At 36.8% G+C, this 20,437-nt stretch overlaps 3 protein-coding genes across 3 annotated transcripts; 2 read left to right on the plus strand and 1 right to left on the minus strand.

Moving 5' to 3' along the window:
- Nucleotides 1-3,247: 3,247 nt before the first annotated feature.
- On the minus strand, nt 3,248-4,603 carry LOC110786490 (carboxylesterase 1-like). The gene has a single exon (XM_056842951.1). It carries the CDS (start codon nt 4,364-4,366, stop codon nt 3,311-3,313), a length of 1,056 nt encoding a protein of 351 aa, XP_056698929.1. The 5' UTR covers nt 4,367-4,603; the 3' UTR covers nt 3,248-3,310.
- A 6,606-nt stretch (nt 4,604-11,209) lies between these two features.
- On the plus strand, nt 11,210-12,197 carry LOC110786492 (dirigent protein 23-like). The gene has a single exon (XM_021991045.2). The coding sequence runs from the start codon at nt 11,241-11,243 to the stop codon at nt 11,862-11,864; it is 624 nt and encodes a 207-aa protein (XP_021846737.1). The 5' UTR covers nt 11,210-11,240; the 3' UTR covers nt 11,865-12,197.
- Nucleotides 12,198-14,016: 1,819 nt separating this feature from the next.
- LOC110786493 (dirigent protein 23-like) lies at nt 14,017-14,803 on the plus strand. Its single transcript, XM_021991046.2, has one exon. The coding sequence runs from the start codon at nt 14,070-14,072 to the stop codon at nt 14,652-14,654; it is 585 nt and encodes a 194-aa protein (XP_021846738.1). The 5' UTR covers nt 14,017-14,069; the 3' UTR covers nt 14,655-14,803.
- The last annotated feature ends 5,634 nt before the right edge of the window (nt 14,804-20,437 follow it).

Here is a 20,437-nt window from a genome sequence, read left to right on the forward strand (position 1 = left end):
CTCCTTGTCTTCCCTGTTAGGAGTGTCTTTTGTCCTGATGTAGTAATTTGTGTTCTTCTTATGTTTTTTCTGATTTGAAGGCATATGCAATTGGTGGAATTGATGATAGTTCGGAGAGAAGATACACAGGACAATAATTAAATCTGTTTGAAGGAACTGTTGATGGTAGAAGGATTGTTAAACGGACACTTAAAAACTAGGTGGTAAGTTATTCTATGATTCTCCCTTTTTGTTTCAATCTTCAATTAATTACTATGTGTAAATTACAAGTTTTGTTTGGGTAGCTAATATCGAGACAGTGAGCTACGTTGCCTGCTCCTCGTCCTCTTTATTCCACTATCCCCACGTCCCCTTGTTTTCTTTTGTAAAGTCATCTTACTATATTTCTATGCATCAGGTGAATATGTTTGGAGAAAGACAGGCTCTTGCGCTTTATCTCAATGATACGAAGACAAATGTAAACAAGATTCACCATCATCCCCATTACTCATTTCCTGGTCTTTGTGAGGTCCCAAGTTGTTGTAATTGCCTTTATGTTTGGTAACACCTACAAGACAACATTCAAAGAAATTGTCTTTCTATTTGTTATGCATCCATTCGATATGATCGTTGTGAAATCGATGGATTTCAGAATTTTCAGGTACAATTTTTGTCCACCTAACCAAAAATATAAATTATTTTAGCTTAAAACTGTTACTGGTTTCATGGTTTGTGTAATATTTTATCAAAAGAATTCATAATTGTTGATCTTGCTGGTTTACTGGATGGATCATACAAAATCTAGAATTCAATGATGGTATTGCGAAATGGATTATTACCAGACCAGGGAAGATCAAAGAAAGGATAATGAGAAGCGGGAACAAGTTCATCACGGCTATTAACAGAAAAAATCAATCTGATGGCCTTTCTCAGAGGGTTTTCTTGTAAAAGGAAACCTTTATGCATTTTCATGATCAGGTAACAAGCTTCATTTTATGTTGTTACTAGGAAATTTAAGGCTCAATTCTCAAGTAACTATGAGTCATTTTGATCGGTTGCTAATCAAATCAAGTTAATTAAATTATTTCATCCTATTATATTACACAGGGTATTGGGTGAGACGTACTTGTGCAATACTACATTGTATTTGTTAGCATTTTAGTTAAAATAAGATATTGGGGCAGGCTTGTTACTTTTGATCGGTCTTTTGGTATTGTATTCGTTAAGAATCTTTGTCAGTGCTTCAGTTTAACTGAATGATGATGCTGACAGATTTTTATTTGTAAATGTTTTTGCAGGGATAAGGGTTTCATACAAGTTTCCTCTTATCAAGTAGAGATGGCAGCTATGGAAGAGAATAGTTCATTGTTTCCTATACTTATTTTAACTATGATGTCACTCCCTTTAGTTCCTTGTACACTTTCAAAACTGTGTCGTTTTGTGAAGAAGTAGGCGAAAATCTTACGTTGTCAATGTGTTGTATGCTCCCGCTTTGAAAAATACCATAAATCATTATTGTAATTACTATCTTAATACTATAATAATAATCTGGAAAAGCTTTCAAATTGTAATTACTGAATTATGACAATAATAATTTCGCTTTTTTTTTGGCTAACTTGGGGGACGGCGCGCGTTAGCGCGTCGGCCAACAACTAGTTTGGATAAAAATGCCTTCCTCTATCAAAAGTGACCAAATATGTACAGAAAACTTGTCTATTTTTGGTGGAAAAATGGCAAATCAAATTCAAGTAGAAATATAAAGGTAGCAGTACGAGCTACAACAACCAGCAGGAGAGTCGTTGCATTGGAATTGGAATAGGTAGGATGAAAGAGAAAGAAAGAATTTATGGGTTTTGATTTTGTTTTTAATTCAATAAACAATTAATTATAGAGAAATCACAATGTTCACGTGACTTTAGGGATGAAAATGGGTGGGATTTGGATCGGGTGGAGCATCACCCGCATCCATCCGCTTCACCTGGTCCATCCGTCACCCGCTTTACTCATCACCCGCATTCCGTCCATCCATCACCCGCAGGTGAACCGGGTGATATTCGGGTGAAAATGGTAAACCATTATAAAATCACCACCAAATAATATGCATAATAATTAACCAAAAGAAAAAAAAAATTATATACCTACATTCATCTCCGAAACATATAATTATTTCTTATTATGCATAACTTCTAACTTAAAAAAAAAAAAAAAACAAGCACCAACTTTAATAAGTAATAGATTTATCAACACGTTTTATGTTTAAATATAAATATAAATAATATATTTAAAATAAACGGGTGACGGATCGGGTGGTAAACGGGTGATGGACCGGGTGATGGATAAAAAAACATCACCCGCATCCGACCCGCATCCATCACCCGCTTCACCCATCACCCGCTTTTCATCCATTTAATTCGGATTTTCATCCGTTTAATTATAGCGGGCGACCGGGTTCATGGATCATCCACTGGATATTTCCATCCCTACGTGACTTTGGGAAGTAAGTTTTCTTACTTTTCCACTTTTCAATATTATTGTTGCTACCAGTGGCGGAGCCAGGATTTTTTTTTTGGGGTGTCGACAGTGACGTTCCCAGGATTTTTAGAATATTGTGTTTGGTGATCTTCCATAACACACAATATATTACTAAAAAAAAATGCATCGTCCTAAAATTAATCAATATTCATATTACAATCGTACAAAATTATTACAATTATTCTCTACGGTTTTCATATGTGGTGAAAACTTAAAAGAATAACTTAATTTAGTAGAGCGGGTATTTAAATTCAAAATTCTAAGAGACCAGTTGTTTCTAAAGACTGCTCTCTTAGGATTATCCCCCTATAGTTACTCAAAATTCTAGGAGAACGGTTATTTCTAAAGGTTGTTCTCTTAGGATTATCTCTGTAGTCTACCGATATCTTACGCGCGGAGCAAGTGTTTTTAAGTATAACCTATGAGATCGATTCTATATAATACCAGGTCTTAGCTCTCAGCTATAAGCTAGTTTTTTTTTTCCATTTTTTTTGGGGGGGTCGGTAGACCCCCCATGCACCTATCTAGCTCCGCCACAGGTTGCTACTTGCTTTTGCTTTAACATTGAGAACCACAAATATAGCTTTTTTTATTTTTAATTCAAATTGCATATACTTTTTGATTTTTTTTTTAAATAAAGGGGGTCCCTATGGAGTGGGGTCCATAGTATGGACCCCATGGAGGATGTGTAGGTCCGCCCTTTGAATAACCATGGTTTAGATTAGAAAAGGGATAATTGATTGCGATTGTAAATGGGTTATAGATAAACGAGATAAATAATTTTTGACCATGACAACATTTAATAAGCAAAGTCGGAAGAAAATACAATTCGCATAAATTCAAATAATTTTTCCGAAATATCCGCTTCTTTAACAAAGACACCATGGTAACCTCCTTTACTAAAATTACCAATGACATCCACTCCTCGTTGTTTCAAAAACTCAAACACCTTCATTTGCTTGTCAAAAAGCCGGTCTCCATCATAAACAGCTATTGCAACACGCCAACCCAACTCTTTAATTTTGTCCAACATTTTAGACCCGCCCTCAATAATAGGGTTACAATATGGGTGGTTCCTATTAACTCCAAGTGGTAAAGATAAATTCCACATTAAATCGGTAATCACCAAAGGTAAACCAACCGAAGCAGGTTTCCTTAACTCGGATCCAGTACGATTTAACCCGCCAAAAAATGGTTGGACTAGAACTAAACCTTTAATAATTAACGGGTTTAACTCGCGAACTAGTAGAGATGCACGTAACCCTACCATGTAGGCAATGTTGCCCCCCGCACTCTCCCCCATTACAATGCACTTGGAAACATCCGCATAATTCTTGACCCAATCATCCTTTTTGTCCTTCACCCAATGCAAAGCCTCTAAAACGTCGTCGTAAGCGGCTGGAAGACGGTGCTCGGGTGCGAGCCGATACTCAATCGAGACGACTAACACGCGGAGTTTACTTGCCGTGTTAGAGAGAAATGAGTTGAAGGTAGGGGAGGCTGTGCTCAGGATAATGAACCCGCCACCGTGTGAGAAGACTACAATTGGGAGGCTCGGCCTCGTCGTTACGGGTTTAGATTCATTATTGGGCAAGTAGAGTCGAATCCACGTCTTTTTATCGGTATTGAGAGGGACATCTCTAGAGAAAGCTAGGGAAGTGGATGTGTTGGGTGGGACGGTCGGGTAGTATTGTTTCATTCGGGTGATGGACCCATCCGGGTTTGGGATAATGTGTAGCAATTTGTAAGGATCATCGGTGGTGGAATTTAGATCATTAGCTTGGCTATCTATTGCTAGAATTGTTAATCGGAAGAACAAGAGCAGTAGTTTAATTGGGTATTTCTTAACTTTCATTTTTTTTTCGCTTAGATTTTGGTTTGAAGCTATTGTCTTATAGATAAGGTTTAGAGATATGGTAAATTGCCATCATTTTGTTGTTTTGTGTGGCACTCGTGACTCGTATTTGTTTGAAAGGATTATGCAATGAGAACAGGGCCGGGATTACTTATTCTAAAAATAGCCTTTGATATCAATCCTAATTGTAAAACATATGAGTAATAGTAGATGAAATTAGAACGACTTATCTGAGAATGTCGTGGTTGACAAAGTGACACGACATCTAGCACGCTACCTTATTCGGTGTAGCAAAGATGTAGAATGAGAAGCGAATTGACAGTGCCCAAGAAGTACTAAGAACAAAGTGTTTTGAGCATTTTTTTTTTTTTTTAGAAAGAATGTTTTATGTGAATGCCTTATATATTTTTTTAGTCCATAAGTAAAAAATGGAAGGTAATCAATTTGTGACAAAAAAAGTTGAAAGTTGATTCATTAAATCACAATTAGAGAGAGCAAATCAAGGGAAATAGAAAGAAATTATGAAAGATATAATTATGAATATTACAAGAAAACAATCACTGATTTTGTCAAAAAATATGAGAGATATTCTACCAACGGGAACATCTGTTTTTAATTTTCTTTTTGCCATAAACGTCAATCCGTGTATCCAAAGCAGAATCTTCAATCGCTAACTATTGTACCCGGGTACAGCCAGCTCTGGCTGTACCCCCAAAAACGACGCGCTCATATTGTTAGTTCATTCCTGTCGACTGTTTGTTCTTTTTTATTGTACTGTTTGTTCATTCTTATTGTACTGTTTGTTCTTTCTTGTTGTACTGTTTGTTCTTTCATGTTGTTTTTTAAATTCATCATCAAATTTTCATAATTGTTGTATTTTTTGTTCTTTCTTCTGGAATTTTATGTTCTTTTTTATATTGTTTGTTCTTTCTTGTTTATTTGTTTGTTTATAATAATCATATGGTTAATGTTCATAATTAAACTCTTCATTAATCTTTTATTCTTTCTTTTTGTATTGTTTGTTCGTTCTTGTTGTAATGTTTGTTCTTTCTTGTTGTTTTTTAAATTCATTCATCAAACTTATTGTTGTATTGTTTGTTCTTTCATGTTGGCTTTAAAATTCATCATAAAATTGTTCATAATTGTTGTATTGTTTGTTCTTTTTTCTAGAATTTGAAGTTCTTTTTTTTATTGTTTGTTCTTTTGTTGAATTATTTGTTCTTTCTTGTTTATTTGTTTGTTTATAATAATTATCTGCTTTATTGCTTGTTCTTTCTTGTTGTATTGTTTGTTCTTTCATGTTGGCTTTAAAATTTATCATAAAATTGTTCATAATTGTTGTATTGTTTGTTCTTTTTTCTGGAATTTTATGTTCTTTTTTATATTGTTTGTTCTTTTTTGTTGAATTATTTGTTCTTTCTTGTTTATTTGTTTGTTCACAATAAATATATGGTTAATGTTCATAATGAAATTGTTCACTTCATTGGTCTTTTATGTTTTTACAAGCGCCTATATTGTTTATTTCCAAATAAATAAATAAATGTTCATTTCCAAAATAGTAAATGTTCATTCCAAATAAATAGATAAATGTTCATTTCCGAAATAGTAAATGTTCATTTTTGTACCAGTATATTAATGTTCATTTTAAACAAGACAAAACGACATCGTTTTGGATGGGGTACAACTAGCTTTGGCTGTAACCGGGTATAGCCAAAAATTTGCGCAGAATCTTAGCCTAATTAATTAGTTAAGTCTAACGTACCCATGTACTAGGCCCAAATATCAAGCCAAGCGCCCAAGCTCGTATCAGGCTTCCGGCCATTCTTAAATCCATGAGTTAAACTATCCGAAATACCGAAAAACTTAGTCTAATCAAGCCTGGACCAATCGTTAATCTAATCTTCATCATCATACGAGAAATGTACCTTGACGCACAAATTTTACCATATAATCTAACCGCAATTTAAGGACCTCCAAAATGATACTGATTTTCTGCTTGATCTGTCCATGTAGCATTAGGATGAACGAATGAAGTGGAGTACAAGGCTAGTTTTTATAATACCCTAATTCTATGAAATCAAAAAGTAATTAGGTTTCTTCTTCTATCCATAACAAAGGAAAAAAAAATATACAAAGATCTCGAAAGGTAGTTGTTAAGAGTATCGGACTAGTTATCCCATATTGGAGAAATAGAGAGAGATTGATTAACATATAAGATTGGTGGGCTACTCCATCTATCACCAGTTAATAAAGTTTGATGGTGAAGATTTGTTGTGCTCCCAGTTGGTGAAGAGTTCAAGACAAATACAAGAACACCGGACAACCAATACCACGGCGTACCCGTGGCCTACTGTACATGCCACACCCGTTGTGCCATTCTTATTTTTTGGGACGCTGCTTACCTTTGTTTTTCTTGCGTTCGTTGTGTTCTGTTCATTAATTACGTAAGCTTGGCTTGGTTTTGGTTCCTGCCACGAGAACAAAGTTTGGCTTAATTACGTAAGGCTATGCAGGAAGAAATTGATTCTCTTGAAAATAGTGGTACTTGGACGGTTGAAGATTTACCACCTAGTAAAAAGGCAATTGGTAGTGGTTGGGTCTATAAAATAAAATATACATATAGGAGCATTGTTGAGCGTCATCTTGTTGTATTTGGTAATCGGCAGGTTGTAGGTGTGGATTATAATGAAACTTTTGCTTTAGTTGCAAAAATGGGGACTGTACGTCTTTTTCTAGCAGTTGTTGTTTCTCTGAATCGGGAATTGCATCAAATGAATGTTCATAATGCATTTCTACATGGTGAGTTGACTGAGGAGGTATATATGCAGTTTCCTCCAGGATATAGTACCCCTACTCCAGGGAAGGTTTGCAGGTTGCGAAAATCATTTTATTGGTCTCAAACAAGCTCCACGACAACGGTTTGCTAAGTTATCCAACGCTTTAAAGGCGTTTGGTTTTAAACAATCGTATGCCGATTACTCCCTGTTCAGCTATATCCAGGGTAGTATTTCCATGCATGTCCTTGTGCATGTTGATGATCTGATAATTGGAGGCTCTTCCCTTGCTGCTATAGAAGATTTAAAGATTATTTAAGTACTTGTTTCCGTATGAAGGACCTGGGAGTGTTAAAATACTTTTTGGGCATTGAAGTTGCTCGAGGTCCAGAATGTATTTTTCTTTCACAACGGAAATATACTTTGGATATTTTAACTGAAGCAGGAATGTTAGGTTGTAAACCTATGGAGCAAAATCATAGGCTTGCTTATGCCGAGGGGGAGCCGTTTGCTTATCCTGAGCAATATCGTCGTTTGGTAGGACGACTTGTTTATTTGTCCGTGACTCGCCCTGAATTGAGTTATTCAGTGCATACTCTCGCTCAATTTTTTAAGTGGACCACAAGTTTTACATTGGGATGCAACAACTGGTGTTTTAATTTACGCTACTTGAAAGGTTGCCCTGGCCAAGGGATTTTACTACGCCTTATGCCTAATATGTCTCTTACGACATTTTGTGATAGTGATTGGGCGGCTTGTCCATTAACTCGTCATTCTTTATCTGGTTATTTGGTTTTTTTGGGGCGTGCTCCGATATCTTGGAAGATAAAGAAATAACTTACCGTATCTCGTTCGTCTGCTGAAGTTGAGTACCGTTCTATGGCCGTATCTATATGTGAGCTTAAGTGGTTGAAATCTGTGTTATTCTCTCTTAGTGTTTTGCACCCCCGATGCAGTTATTTTGTGATAGTTAGTCTACCATTCACATTGCTAAGAATCCCGTTTTTCATGATCGTACGAAACATATTGAGGTGGATTATCACTTTATCCGCGATGAGTTGGTTAACGGAAATGTCAATAATTCATACATTCCTACTGATCATCAATTGGCTGACATTTTAACTAAGGCGCTTGGGAAACAACAATTTACTTTTCGGTTACGCAAGTTGGGCATTTGTGACTTACATGCTCCATCTCGAGGGGGAGTGTTAGAAATTCTAGAGTTACTAGAATTCTTGTAACATAATGTAACCTAAGAATTGGAGTAAGACTTGATGTAAGAATTAATGTTTTCTACTGTGGTTTTTAGGAGTTTTGGTAAGTTAAGTTTCCTATTCTTTTTATAAATAGTTGTGCATATTGTAATACAAGGGATATATTTTTCTCCTCATATTAGTGTATGTGAGTTTAACATATTACATCAGTTTCATATTATAGTTATTAATTTACTATTTGCATAAATATTACAAACAAGGTTATAGAGTGTGTAAAAAGATGGTGAATATAATAAAATATTGGTAAAGTAAGATAAATATGTAAAAAGATTGGTGGGTGTAAGAAAAAAAATATTAAAGTTAATTAGAGAAAAGTGAGTGAAAAAATATAAATGTGGTGTAGTAATTTTTCATGTCCAAAAATAATCTAAATCACAATATAAAGAACATTTTAAAACAGAGGTAGTATTTAATTATTGTGTTAAAGTCTCTCTAATTGTGTACTCATACTACATACTCAAAAAGGCATGCTACATCGCTGTCCACCAAGGACAAAAAAAAAATCCATACCCACCCTAAAAATAAAAAAATAAAAAAAAAACAATTGGAAAGATGGCCCACACTTAAATAAATGTGTACAAGTATTGCTAACTTCTTATATACTGTCATCGGTAATATAAGTATTGTAATTGTTATATATATACTGTCATTGTTGTATTAAAATACTGTCACAATCACCCAAAAAAAGGAAATTATGTATACAAGTGTAATGAAATAGAAAAAGTAAAGGATCACTTAAATGAATGGATAAAAGTGTTGCATATTAAATGAATAGATAAAAATATGTATACAAGTGTTATATAAGTATTATCATCGTTTACATAAATACAGTCATTGTTGTATTAAAATATTGTCATTGTTGTATCAATTACTGTCATATTGCCGATATTTAGCAATTTGTTTGACTTTTCAACTCATGTAGCGAAAATACCATTTTGCCTTGGGTATGGGCTCTTTTTGTCGCTGTCCACCAGCGATGTAGCGTCAATGAGGACATGGTATTATTTATTCCATAAAGCCAGTAAGGGTGCTGAGTCAGGAGGACCGATGCCTGCTGCTTCATCTGAGAGAAAAGAATCATAATGCCTCCATACTCAAATAGCTCAAAGTCAATATCATACATTCATACTATGGAGTACATCCTCAAACATCTGAAAGTCAATATCAAACATTCGTACTACGGAGTACACCGTTTCAAAATTATGATTTTCCACTTTCATTTTAATCCGTTTATTTTTTATTTTTATACATTGCTTTATTCTATTTTTGGACGTGAAAATTTCGTATTTTACCCCTCTTACCTCACAACATTTACAACTCACCCACTTTTTTTTACTTTATTATTTCTTTATTATATTCACCCACATTTTTACCCATCTAACATACTTTATTCATATTTTATTATATTCACCTACCTTTTTACAAACTTTTACTATTTTGTCTTAATATTTGTGCAAATAATAACCGTAAATATCATATTGAAATGGAAGGAGTAGTTATTAGTAGGGATGGGCATTGGCCGGATCTGGGTCGGGTCTGGTGAGATCCAGACCCATATTTTTTAGGCGGACCAAGACCTGCCCCAGATCCATTGGGTCTGAAAAATTCAGATACCCAGATCCAGTGGGTCTAGTCTCTGGTCAAAAATGGGTTTAGTGTTACCTTTTATTTTTAACATTTTTGTCTTAGAAAATTTTCCCGCGCCATTAATTAAACCGTCATTTACCATCACATATTCACATTCGATACATAAAATATTACAATTTACAAATTTGTGCCAAAATACTAATGCAACATGTATCTAATTAGACTATTTCTAATTTCTAATAATTGATCGAGTCCATAGGCCGGATCTGGACCGGGTCTGGATCTGAGAATATTGGACCCAGACCCAGACCCGTTTTTAAACACATGGACCAGATCCGCCCCAGATCCATTGGGTCTCAAATAATTAGACCCAGACCCTTAAAAATGGGCCTGGTCCAACCGGATCTGGGCCGGATCCTGAACCCATGCCCATCCCTAGTTATTAGTCCATCAGAACTCATGTTCAAAGTGAGGTTCGTTTGTTGTTCATGAAAATCCAGATTCCAGCAACTCTAGTTTGACATTCATTCTAAACATTTGAATTAGGTGTTTAGGTCTTTGTCCAGATCCTTGTTTAACGCATGCATGTTCTGACGTTAATTTATGTTTAGTCCCTTTAATACAAAAAAATACAGAAACTTAAAGATGATGATCTTATGATCTTATGTATAAGATCAACTTTTTCCCAAATACTTACACATTACAATCAAATGGTTATGTTATACTCCACTAAGTATTACGAACTACGGAGTACGAAGTATTATTATTTGTACTATACAATCAAATAGGATACGGAGTATATATTTGTTTACATCAACAATCTTATGAGTATGGCGGTCTCATAAGAAATCTACTCGATCAATGGGATTGCTTATCTCTGACTTCATATATCAAGTAGCTAGCTAGTTGACGCAGCCTTATACGACTAGCTAATATTGTGATTCACCTCCATTAATTACTTGAGTGATCTTCTGGAGACTGGAGTAAACAATTCATTCTTAATTTTACTTAATTTGTACAACTTAATTAAGTCCTATGTCATTTTATTATTGTTTCCTCCAGCTCATATAACTCAATTTCGTATGCTAAGCACTTGTATTAATTAATTGCATTTGAATAAGGGATCATCTAGAAAGAATTGAATTGAACCATCCCATATAAATATATGAACATCATTCTCCTACGACTTAATTAATTCACCAAATACATTCGCCATATTGAGAGCAAATTAAATAAATCATGACGAAACATCTAGCAAAGGAAATTCAGATTGTGAAACTCGTTATTTTCACAATCACATTCGTCGTAACGTTTTGCCAAAGTTGGGCATGTGCTCATGATAATTGTGACTCAACATGGGCAAAAACAGTTGGTCGTGGAAGAAAGCAAAAGACTACCCTAGAGTGTTACTACCACGATATTATTAGTGGGGAGTCCCCAACTGCAGTATTAATTGCCAAGGCCAACGGAAGCACTAATGTTGCTCCGTTGGCCTTTGGGAATCTATTTATATTCGACGATTCCTTGACTGTGGGTCCTGACCCTACGTCGAAGCTCGTGGGACGGGCTCAAGGGATGTACGGTTCGGATTCCCTAGGGGAGGTGGGCCTAATCATGGCTATGGGGTTCACTTTCTCTGAGGGTATCTACAATGGGAGCTCCATTAGTATTATTGTCCATAACCCGATCACGGTTAAACATAGAGAGTTACCCATTATTGGTGGTACTGGGCTTTTCAGGATGGCTCAAGGTTATGCTGTGCCAAATACTTATATGCTTGATCTCTCTACTGGTGATGCCATTGTTGGCTATAATGTTACAATATTTCACTATAAGAAGGATTATATTTATATGGGATGGTGATCCTGTCAAAAAAATATTGAGTATGTTGCACACTCATTGGTTATTATCACACTGTCGATGCAATAAATAAAACTAAGTAGTGAACATGTACTTGTATTGTTTTAGCTTTTATCTACTAAAAAAGGCTTCCTAAGCCCTAAAACAAACCAAAAATGGGCTGTGCCTAACAGTGTTAACATGTTACCAAATTAATATTACGTTAGAAATGTGATCCATTATCCCATATTCCCATGTAGCGTACTGTAGTAATTGTCCTCTAATGCGTTCTGATACCCCTTCACATAATGAGTCATGAGTTTATAACCCCTATAAAAGGTGGATAGCGATTTTATTGATTATTAAATGTCTTAATGTGTTTGCTATTTCATCTTGTTTATTTTAATTTTAATTTTTTTTAAAGTTAATGACGTGCCAAAATATACTATAAGAATTTGTACTATTAACGACGGGAAGTCCCGTCGCTAAAGGCCAATAATTGTTGATTAACGACGGGATTTTCCGTCACAAACCCATCATAAAAGGGGGTCGTCGTTAATGGAAAATCTTGTCGTTAACCCGTTGTAAAAGACATTTGCGACGATTGTTTCCGTCTTTGTTGGGTTGTTATCCCAGTCACAAAAGCTCTTTTACGACGGGATTTTTACCCGTCGTTATTATGTTGTTATAAAAGATATTAATTTTTGTAGTGATAAGCTCCCTAAGAGATATAGGAGTATATGGCATATGTCATCATCTTTGATTGTTGTTTATGTATAGGAGGGGTGGTAAAAAGGGAGGAAAAGAGATTTGAATTGAAACAACCTATGAGCCTTTAATGAAAATAAAAAGAAATGGAGAATCGATAAAGGTATTTTAGTAAATTTGTCATTTATCCCACTCTTATCCCCATTTATACCAAACAAAATAAAATACTAATTTTATCATTGTCTTATTTATTAATTCTCTATTTTTATTTCACTTTATGTGCCTCCAATCTCTAATTCTCTGCCCCTCGTACCAAACTGACCCTAATATTACGAATACATGTCAATTTGATTGTTGGGAAATTGGTGGTCCAATACAGATAACAAAAGAGAAAGAATTCAAGAAACGAAAAGGCAAATGTAATGGATGAAATCCACATTCCACAGGCACCACACCCCAAATATACGGTCGGAAAGGTAAAGGATCTTCATATCTTTCAACAAAGTCTATATTCTTCATTTCATTTTTTTTTTTTTGGGAAATATTCTTCATTTAATTGATTACTCTTTTCTTTCTTAATTGTCGTTTTAACATTGGTATAATAATTTAGACGAAGTAAGATGTATGGCGTAAATGTAAAATAGATTGAGTGAATAGTAGTAAAAGAGTATTCCAAACTAGAATAAAGCACAATGTTAACAAGCAGACCAAATGTTAAAACTATTGTAAAATATTATTTTAAGCAAATATATCTTTAGAAACTTTTTATAAAAAAATTGCAAACCTTGAACCGGGGCTTTATTTCTTGTTACATTACCTTTCAAAAAATTAATCTTGAAAGTCAAATTCTCTTTTGAAATTTCTTTGTTGAACAAGTACTTTTATGTTTCTCCAAAAAACTCTTCAATGTAATAATTTGCATGTAGAAAAACTCAAAAAAAATTCAGAACAATGAAAGGACGTAATAAAAAAACTACCTGCGACACAAAATATATCAAATCTAAATTTGTAATTACCTCATTTATACTGTGTAATATTCTTTAGCATGACAGTTTAAGTATTCAAAGTACGTCATGATTCATACTCCGTACCAACCAATAGTAACTTACAACAATCACAAGTCATGCATACGTCAAAAAATCATGAGACTAACTCCACGTTTTGCAACTTTTTCTCACTTCAGTAATTTGGCCTATTTCAAAGAACAAAAGTATGTCCATAAGTGTTTAATTTCTTATATTATGAAAGGCATGGTCCATAGTCTTCATACTCTATATTTGTAGGACCCCTTAGAAAGTATTAGTCGTATTACCAACAAGAAAAATCTTTGATAAAGTAGTCAAGAAACATTTTCTACCTCACCTAAATTGCAAACAAAGAAGTTAGAAAATCGGTCCACACCGACCTCACGTTACTTGGTAGCCATATTCCAGAAACTTGTTATTCTTGTTATATATACGTACATCTTCCTTGTATTTCCTCACAACATTTAAACACATTTCTCGACTAGTCTCGCTACAAATGGCAAGGCTAACGACCCTAGTGGTAAAGTTGGTAATTTTGACAATCTTTGTGGCAAACACAAGTAGGGCCTGGGCCCAAACAACGTTGCAGGCCCATGCCGAAGAATGGGCGAAAACAGTTGATTCCGGTAGGGAGCTCACAACCACTCTTCAATTCTACTTCCATGATACCGTTAGCGGCAAGTCTCCAAGCGCGGTTAAGGTAGCTCAACCCATCCAGCCCGACCAACAAACACGTTCCGGCTTTGGAGTTCTTGTGATGGCCGATGACCCATTGACGGTCGGGCCTGACCCAAAGTCACAGCTTGTGGGACGTGCCCAAGGTCTTTATGGATCAGCTTGCCAGGATGAATTGGGCCTATTGATGGTTATGAGTTACAATTTCTTGGATGGGAAGTACAATGGAAGCTCCATTAGTATAATGGGCCGGAACTCGGCCATGAATCCGGTGAGAGAGATACCGGTTGTTGGTGGAACAGGATATTTTCGGATGGCCCGTGGGTATGCCCTAGCTCATACTTACTGGTTTGACTTGAATACCGGAGATGCCATTGTTGGTTACAATGTTACCATTATTCACTAATCACCAATTTATTGTCACTTTTATCATTTTTAGCTTACTAGACTGTACTATTTTGGACTAAAATAAGTATGTACGGAGTACTACGTAATAGTCACGGTCTCACGGATTTGCTTTCAAATTAATTGACGCGTTAATAGTGTTTCGTAAAATTAGTCTTGGACAAAAGTTGTCCTCTATGGTAAAAAATGACGTTAGAAATTTATAATCCTCTAGTAGATGTATCAAACTGTCAAAATAAGAGCATGCGTACATTTTATAACTAGTTCTTTTCACGATTTCACCTTTAAATCCTTAGCGAAGGAGAATGAAACATAAAGAATAAAATATTTGTATTATTCAGAAGAAGAAAATAGCGTAACCAAAGCAAATACCATTACTTTACAGATCTTTTAGAAAAATGGACTTCATTTTTTGGGATACAGAAAAGCAAGTTACTGATATTAGCAATTTGTGGAGAGCGTGACAAGAAAAGAATAGGATACGGAAGTTCAATGACGCACTATAAGAATTCGTATCTTTAACGAAAATCTAATAACGACGGATCAAAAATTCCGTCGTAAATTTTTTTTTTGACGGGGCAAACAACCAAACAAAAACAGGAACAACTGTCGCAAATGTCTTTTACGACGGGTTAACGAAGAGATTGTTCATTAATGACGGTCCCCTTTGATGACGGATTCGCGACAGGAAATCTCGTCGTTAATCAACGATTATTGTACTTTAGCGACGGAATTTCTCGTAGTTAATGATACAATTATTATTTAAATATTTTGAATTAAATAGTTCACAACTATATGTATTTATAAATTTATACTACATACCTACCTCCTTCACAAAAAATACATAATGAGTCACCGTTCTATTTTAGTTCATCTCTAAAACAGAGTTATTTTCTGGATACCCTTAATTCGTTGTTATTTAAACATTATCTTACACTATGTATTTTGTACAAGTGGAAAGTATAAGTAGAGAACAATGAGTATTGCCCTTTGTGAGCCTCCACTTATAAAAGTAAAAGAATACATGATGCCCCCCAAATCACGCATTATAGAGTTTTCTAAGTATCGGCAAATTTGCCAAATACAATCTAATAAAGTTCTCTATTTGCCAATTACAACCTCAAATTTCTAATTTTGCCAATTACAACCTTAAACTTGTACATTTATTTTAAATTACAACCCTAAATTATTTTCCGGCAAAAATCACCCGAAAATGATGTCATAACGTTATTAAAAAAATTATGAAGTACAAAAAAAAAAATCAATTATTTTATTTTTTTTGTTTTAATTCTTATTTATCGATTTAATTTTTTATAGAAAATATGTAACTATTTTTTTTAATAACATCATGACATCATCTTCCGGTAATTTTTACCGAAAATTAATTTCGGGTTGTAATTTAAAATGGATGTATAAGTTTAAGGTTGTAATTGGCAAAAATAGAAATTTGAGGTTGTAATTGGCAAATAGAAAACTTTATTAGGTTGTATTTGGCAAATTTTCCCTAAATATCCCACTTTTGCTTGTTTTTTGGAGAATTGGGGATGTTTCTTTAGTTAGTTTTAAAATTGCTTACATCAGAGTTTTGATTAATCAGGCATCAAAATAAAATTCATAGGAGAGGCAAAGTTTCATACTTACGCCGTTTTAAAAAGTTCTTTACACATACTATTTGTACGGATTCCGGTGTAATATTTGATTGCTAATATATTCAATTTTGTATGGCAAAAATTTATAAAAAGTTGATATTCATAAAATGTATTTTGAGACGAATCTAACAAGATATCTTATGATAATTTTTCGATAGATATAATAATGAGAATTTATGGTCAAAATTTTGATTGTTGGACACATTTTTCAAAGCGTAAAAAACTTAATGAAACGGAAATAGTACAAGTATTATGGGAATCCATTGAGTTTTCCAATTGTTCTCTTTTTTTTTGGTGTTAAAGAGCCCCAAACAGGGGAAAGAAAAAGTACGAACCACACTCAACTGAAAGCAAAGCTACGAAACTACAAAGCACACCAAACTGAAAACTTAACAGCTACTCTAAACTAAGGCAACAAAATGTAAAACTATAAATATCGACGAAAGCTAGGCTGCAACTGCGGGCACCATTCTAGCCAACGCCACCCCACTCAAAACCTCCAATAAAACGGCCTGAAGGCCCGCCGGGGCCGCCTCAAGTAGGACCATCTTAGGATTCAAACCCACTCCATAGTTGCCAACCAATCCGCGGCTCGATTGGCTTCCCTATAGCAATGTTGAATTTCAATGACCCATTCCGACCGATTAATGAGAGACTTGCATTTATTGATGATGAAGAAGTACGGAGATGTAAGAACAGTCTCCTCCACTAGAGCTTTAGCCACTACCTGAGAGTCAAGGGTGAGCTGAACTCGGCGATGTCCCGCGTTCCAGGCAATGGCCAGGCCTCGAAGCACAGCCAATAGTTCCGCTTTCGTACACGAGCAATAACCACAGTTTACTGCATACATCTCGAGAAGGACTCCTCCATGCCCTCTAATAATTCCTCCAGCACCTGCTGCTCCCGGGTTTCCCTTCGACGCTCCATCGGTGTTTAGAGTAACCCACCCTTCTCTTGGATACTGCTAGCGTATATACACCTCCTCCCTCTTTCTTTTTCCAGGCCTGTTGATACCCTCCTCCCTGTCAAAGGCACGTTTGATAAGCCCAACCCGAGTCATAATGAAACCAAGTTGGTCCACAGGGATTTCAGCCACTCTATCGAAGCACCGGTTATTCCTCCACTTCCACAACCACCAGATAGTGTGAGTAAAAACCATTGGCCAGTTTGGATCCCGCGTATCATCAACCGGTTGAATATTCGAGGCAATCCAATCATTGCAATTTTTTCCGAATAGCTCATCATCGTTCATCCCTGGGAACTTTCTCCACACACTTGTAGCTACTGGGCACCTTCTGAGAATATGATCAACGTTCTCTTCCGTTTCTCCACAAAAAAAGCATCGGGGATCATCAGTTAAACCTCTGATAAACCTATTGGCGTTGGTCATTAATCTATCTTGGAGAGCTAGCCACACAAAGAACCTGACTCTATGCGGAGTGCGAACTTTCCATACATTCGACCAACATTTATGGGCGCCCATGTTCTCATTACCTCGAATAATTTGCATCGCGGACTGGATGGAGAATCTCCCTGAGTTCGTCCCATTCCACAGTACCCGGTCTATGGCATCCTCGTCGTTTTGTAGATCAAACGAGTCGATAATTTACAGGGTTCTTGGAGTGAGGTACATGGAAAAAGAATCCCATTTCCACCCATGGTCTTTGTCCCACATTTCCTCTATAGTGCAATCTCGAATGTGTACTGGTGGTTCATGCATTGTTGTTTCTAGTAAGGTCTTGTCCGAGGCCCACCTGTGGCGCCAAAATAGTGTGTGCTTGCCATTTCCTAATGCCATACCTACTCCTTTGCGCGGGATATCAATGTTCTCTACCATCCCTTTCCAAGCATTTGAGGCATTAGTTTTGGGCTTGAAGATGTCTAACCCACACCGTCCCTCACAATATTTACTTTGAACCACTCTAGACCACAATGTGTCCGGCTCCGCAATTAATCTCCACCCTAGTTTCGAAAGAAAAGCGGCATTAGCCTGACGCATAGATCGTATACCAAGACCTCCTGCATTTTTTGGTTTAGTGACCTTTTCCCACGACACTAGGTGCATCTTGCGATGCTCCTCGTCTCCACCCCACAGGAACCTTCTCGACAATCTATCAATCTCATCACAGGTCGAGCGAGGAAGTCTAGTAGTTTGCATTGCATAGTAAGGCATGGAACTCAAAGAAGCTTGCACCAATGTCGCCCTTCCAGCCATCGAGATAACCTTCGACTTCCATCCCGCTAGTTTACCTTTAATTCGATCTACTAGGAATTGGTATTCTTGCTTGCGAGTTCTGCCGTTGATAGTGGGGACTCCAAGGTAAGTTCCTAAGTCAACCGTTTCCTCCATACCAAGTGTATCACAAATGTCTTTTTTAAACTCATTATTGGTATTATTGGAGAAAAATATACGTGACTTGGTGTTACTGACCTTACTTCCCGAGGCGAGGCAGAAAGCATCGAGACAGCTTGCCATAACTTGGGCTTGGTCTGTTGTGGCTTCCCCGAACAAAATCAAATCATCTGCAAATGCGAGATTCGTGAGCACCGGCCCGTTCCTACTTGCCCGCACAGGCCTCCACGCCCCCAATTGAGTTTCCTTTTCTATGAGGTGAGTTAATCGCTCCATACATATGACATATAAGTACGGCGAAAGAGGATCGCCTTGTCTTATCCCTCGGGTAGGACGGAATTTATCAGTGGGCTCACCGTTCCATAGTACCTGAAGTGTAGTAGAACTCACACAATGCATAATGACCTCAATCATGATCAAAGGTAATCTTAGCTCCATAAGTGATTCTCTAATAAAGCTCCATCGAAGGCGATCATACGCCTTTTCAAAGTCGATTTTTATCGCCATATAGCCAACCGCCCCTTGTTTCCTTCGCATAGTATGGAGCATTTCCTGTACAATCACAATATTGTCCGTAATTTGTCGCTTGGGCACGAAGCTACATTGAGTCGGAGAGATCAAAGTTGGCAGGATTCCCTTGAGTCGATTCACTATGACCTTAGTCACTGCTTTGTACACAATGTTACAAAGGCCGATTGGCCTAAATTGCGTAACTAATTGAGGATTATCAACCTTGGGAATGAGGACTAAGAACGCATTGTTGAGATCTTCTGGAAATTCCCTCCCGTACAACACATCCATAATAGTGCGCACTACGCTTCTACCTACTATGTCCCAATAACGTTGGTAGAACAAAGGTTGGAAGCCATCTGCACCCGGGGCCTTGAAGGCTTGCATATCGGAAATGGCCAGTTTAATTTCACACTCCGCATAGGGCTTGTTCAACTTGTTTAACTCCGCAACCGGGATCAAGGGAAAACTATTAGGAGCAATAACGTCGTACCTACCAGTCGGCCCATCTTCTGAGAACAGGCCTTGCCAGTATTCAACCACCATTCCCTTCACTTCCTCGGCATTTGATACCCAATTTCCCTCACTGTCTAGTAGCATATCGATTCTGTTCCGGCGACGGCGGATTATAGTGCTCAAATGGAATACTTTGGTATTTCGATCTCCGTCTCTTATGGCCTCCATACGAGACTTCTGGAACCACAGCAGTTCCTCTTGGTGTAGGACATCATCTAATTCCCTCCTCAACTCCGCTTCAAGGTTAATTAAGAAATTTGAGTGTTTACGAGATAAGGCCTTCTGGATTCCCTCTAACCGCGCCCACAACTCCGATTTCTTTCTAAAGATATTATGGAAAACCTCCTTGTTCCATTTGCTCAACTTTTCCGCAAACTGTTTCTGGAAGGGGGGCCAAGGGGGGCTCGTTGTCCCAGTTGCTAGTCATAAACTTATCGAACTCCTTATGCGTCAACCACGCCGCTTGGAATCTAAACGGCTTTAGAGAGTTGGGTATGGGGGCGAAACCACATGTGCTCAATATTATAGGGCAATGGTCAGACCCACACTTTGGTAAATGTTTTACTGAACCTTCCTCGAACCTCAATCGCCAATCATCCGTAGCCAAGAATCTATCAAGCCGGGCCGACTTGAAGGTAGAGGTAGATTCACCTCTAAACCAAGTGTGGTCCGACCCTGAGAAGCCCAAATCCAGGAGTCCATTAGCGTTAATCCAGTCTGAGAACAATCTACATCGTCTTTGCATCTCAGGCCCGC

Source organism: Spinacia oleracea, chromosome 4, assembly GCF_020520425.1.
Source record: "Spinacia oleracea cultivar Varoflay chromosome 4, BTI_SOV_V1, whole genome shotgun sequence".
Taxonomy (NCBI): Eukaryota; Viridiplantae; Streptophyta; class Magnoliopsida; order Caryophyllales; family Amaranthaceae; genus Spinacia; species Spinacia oleracea.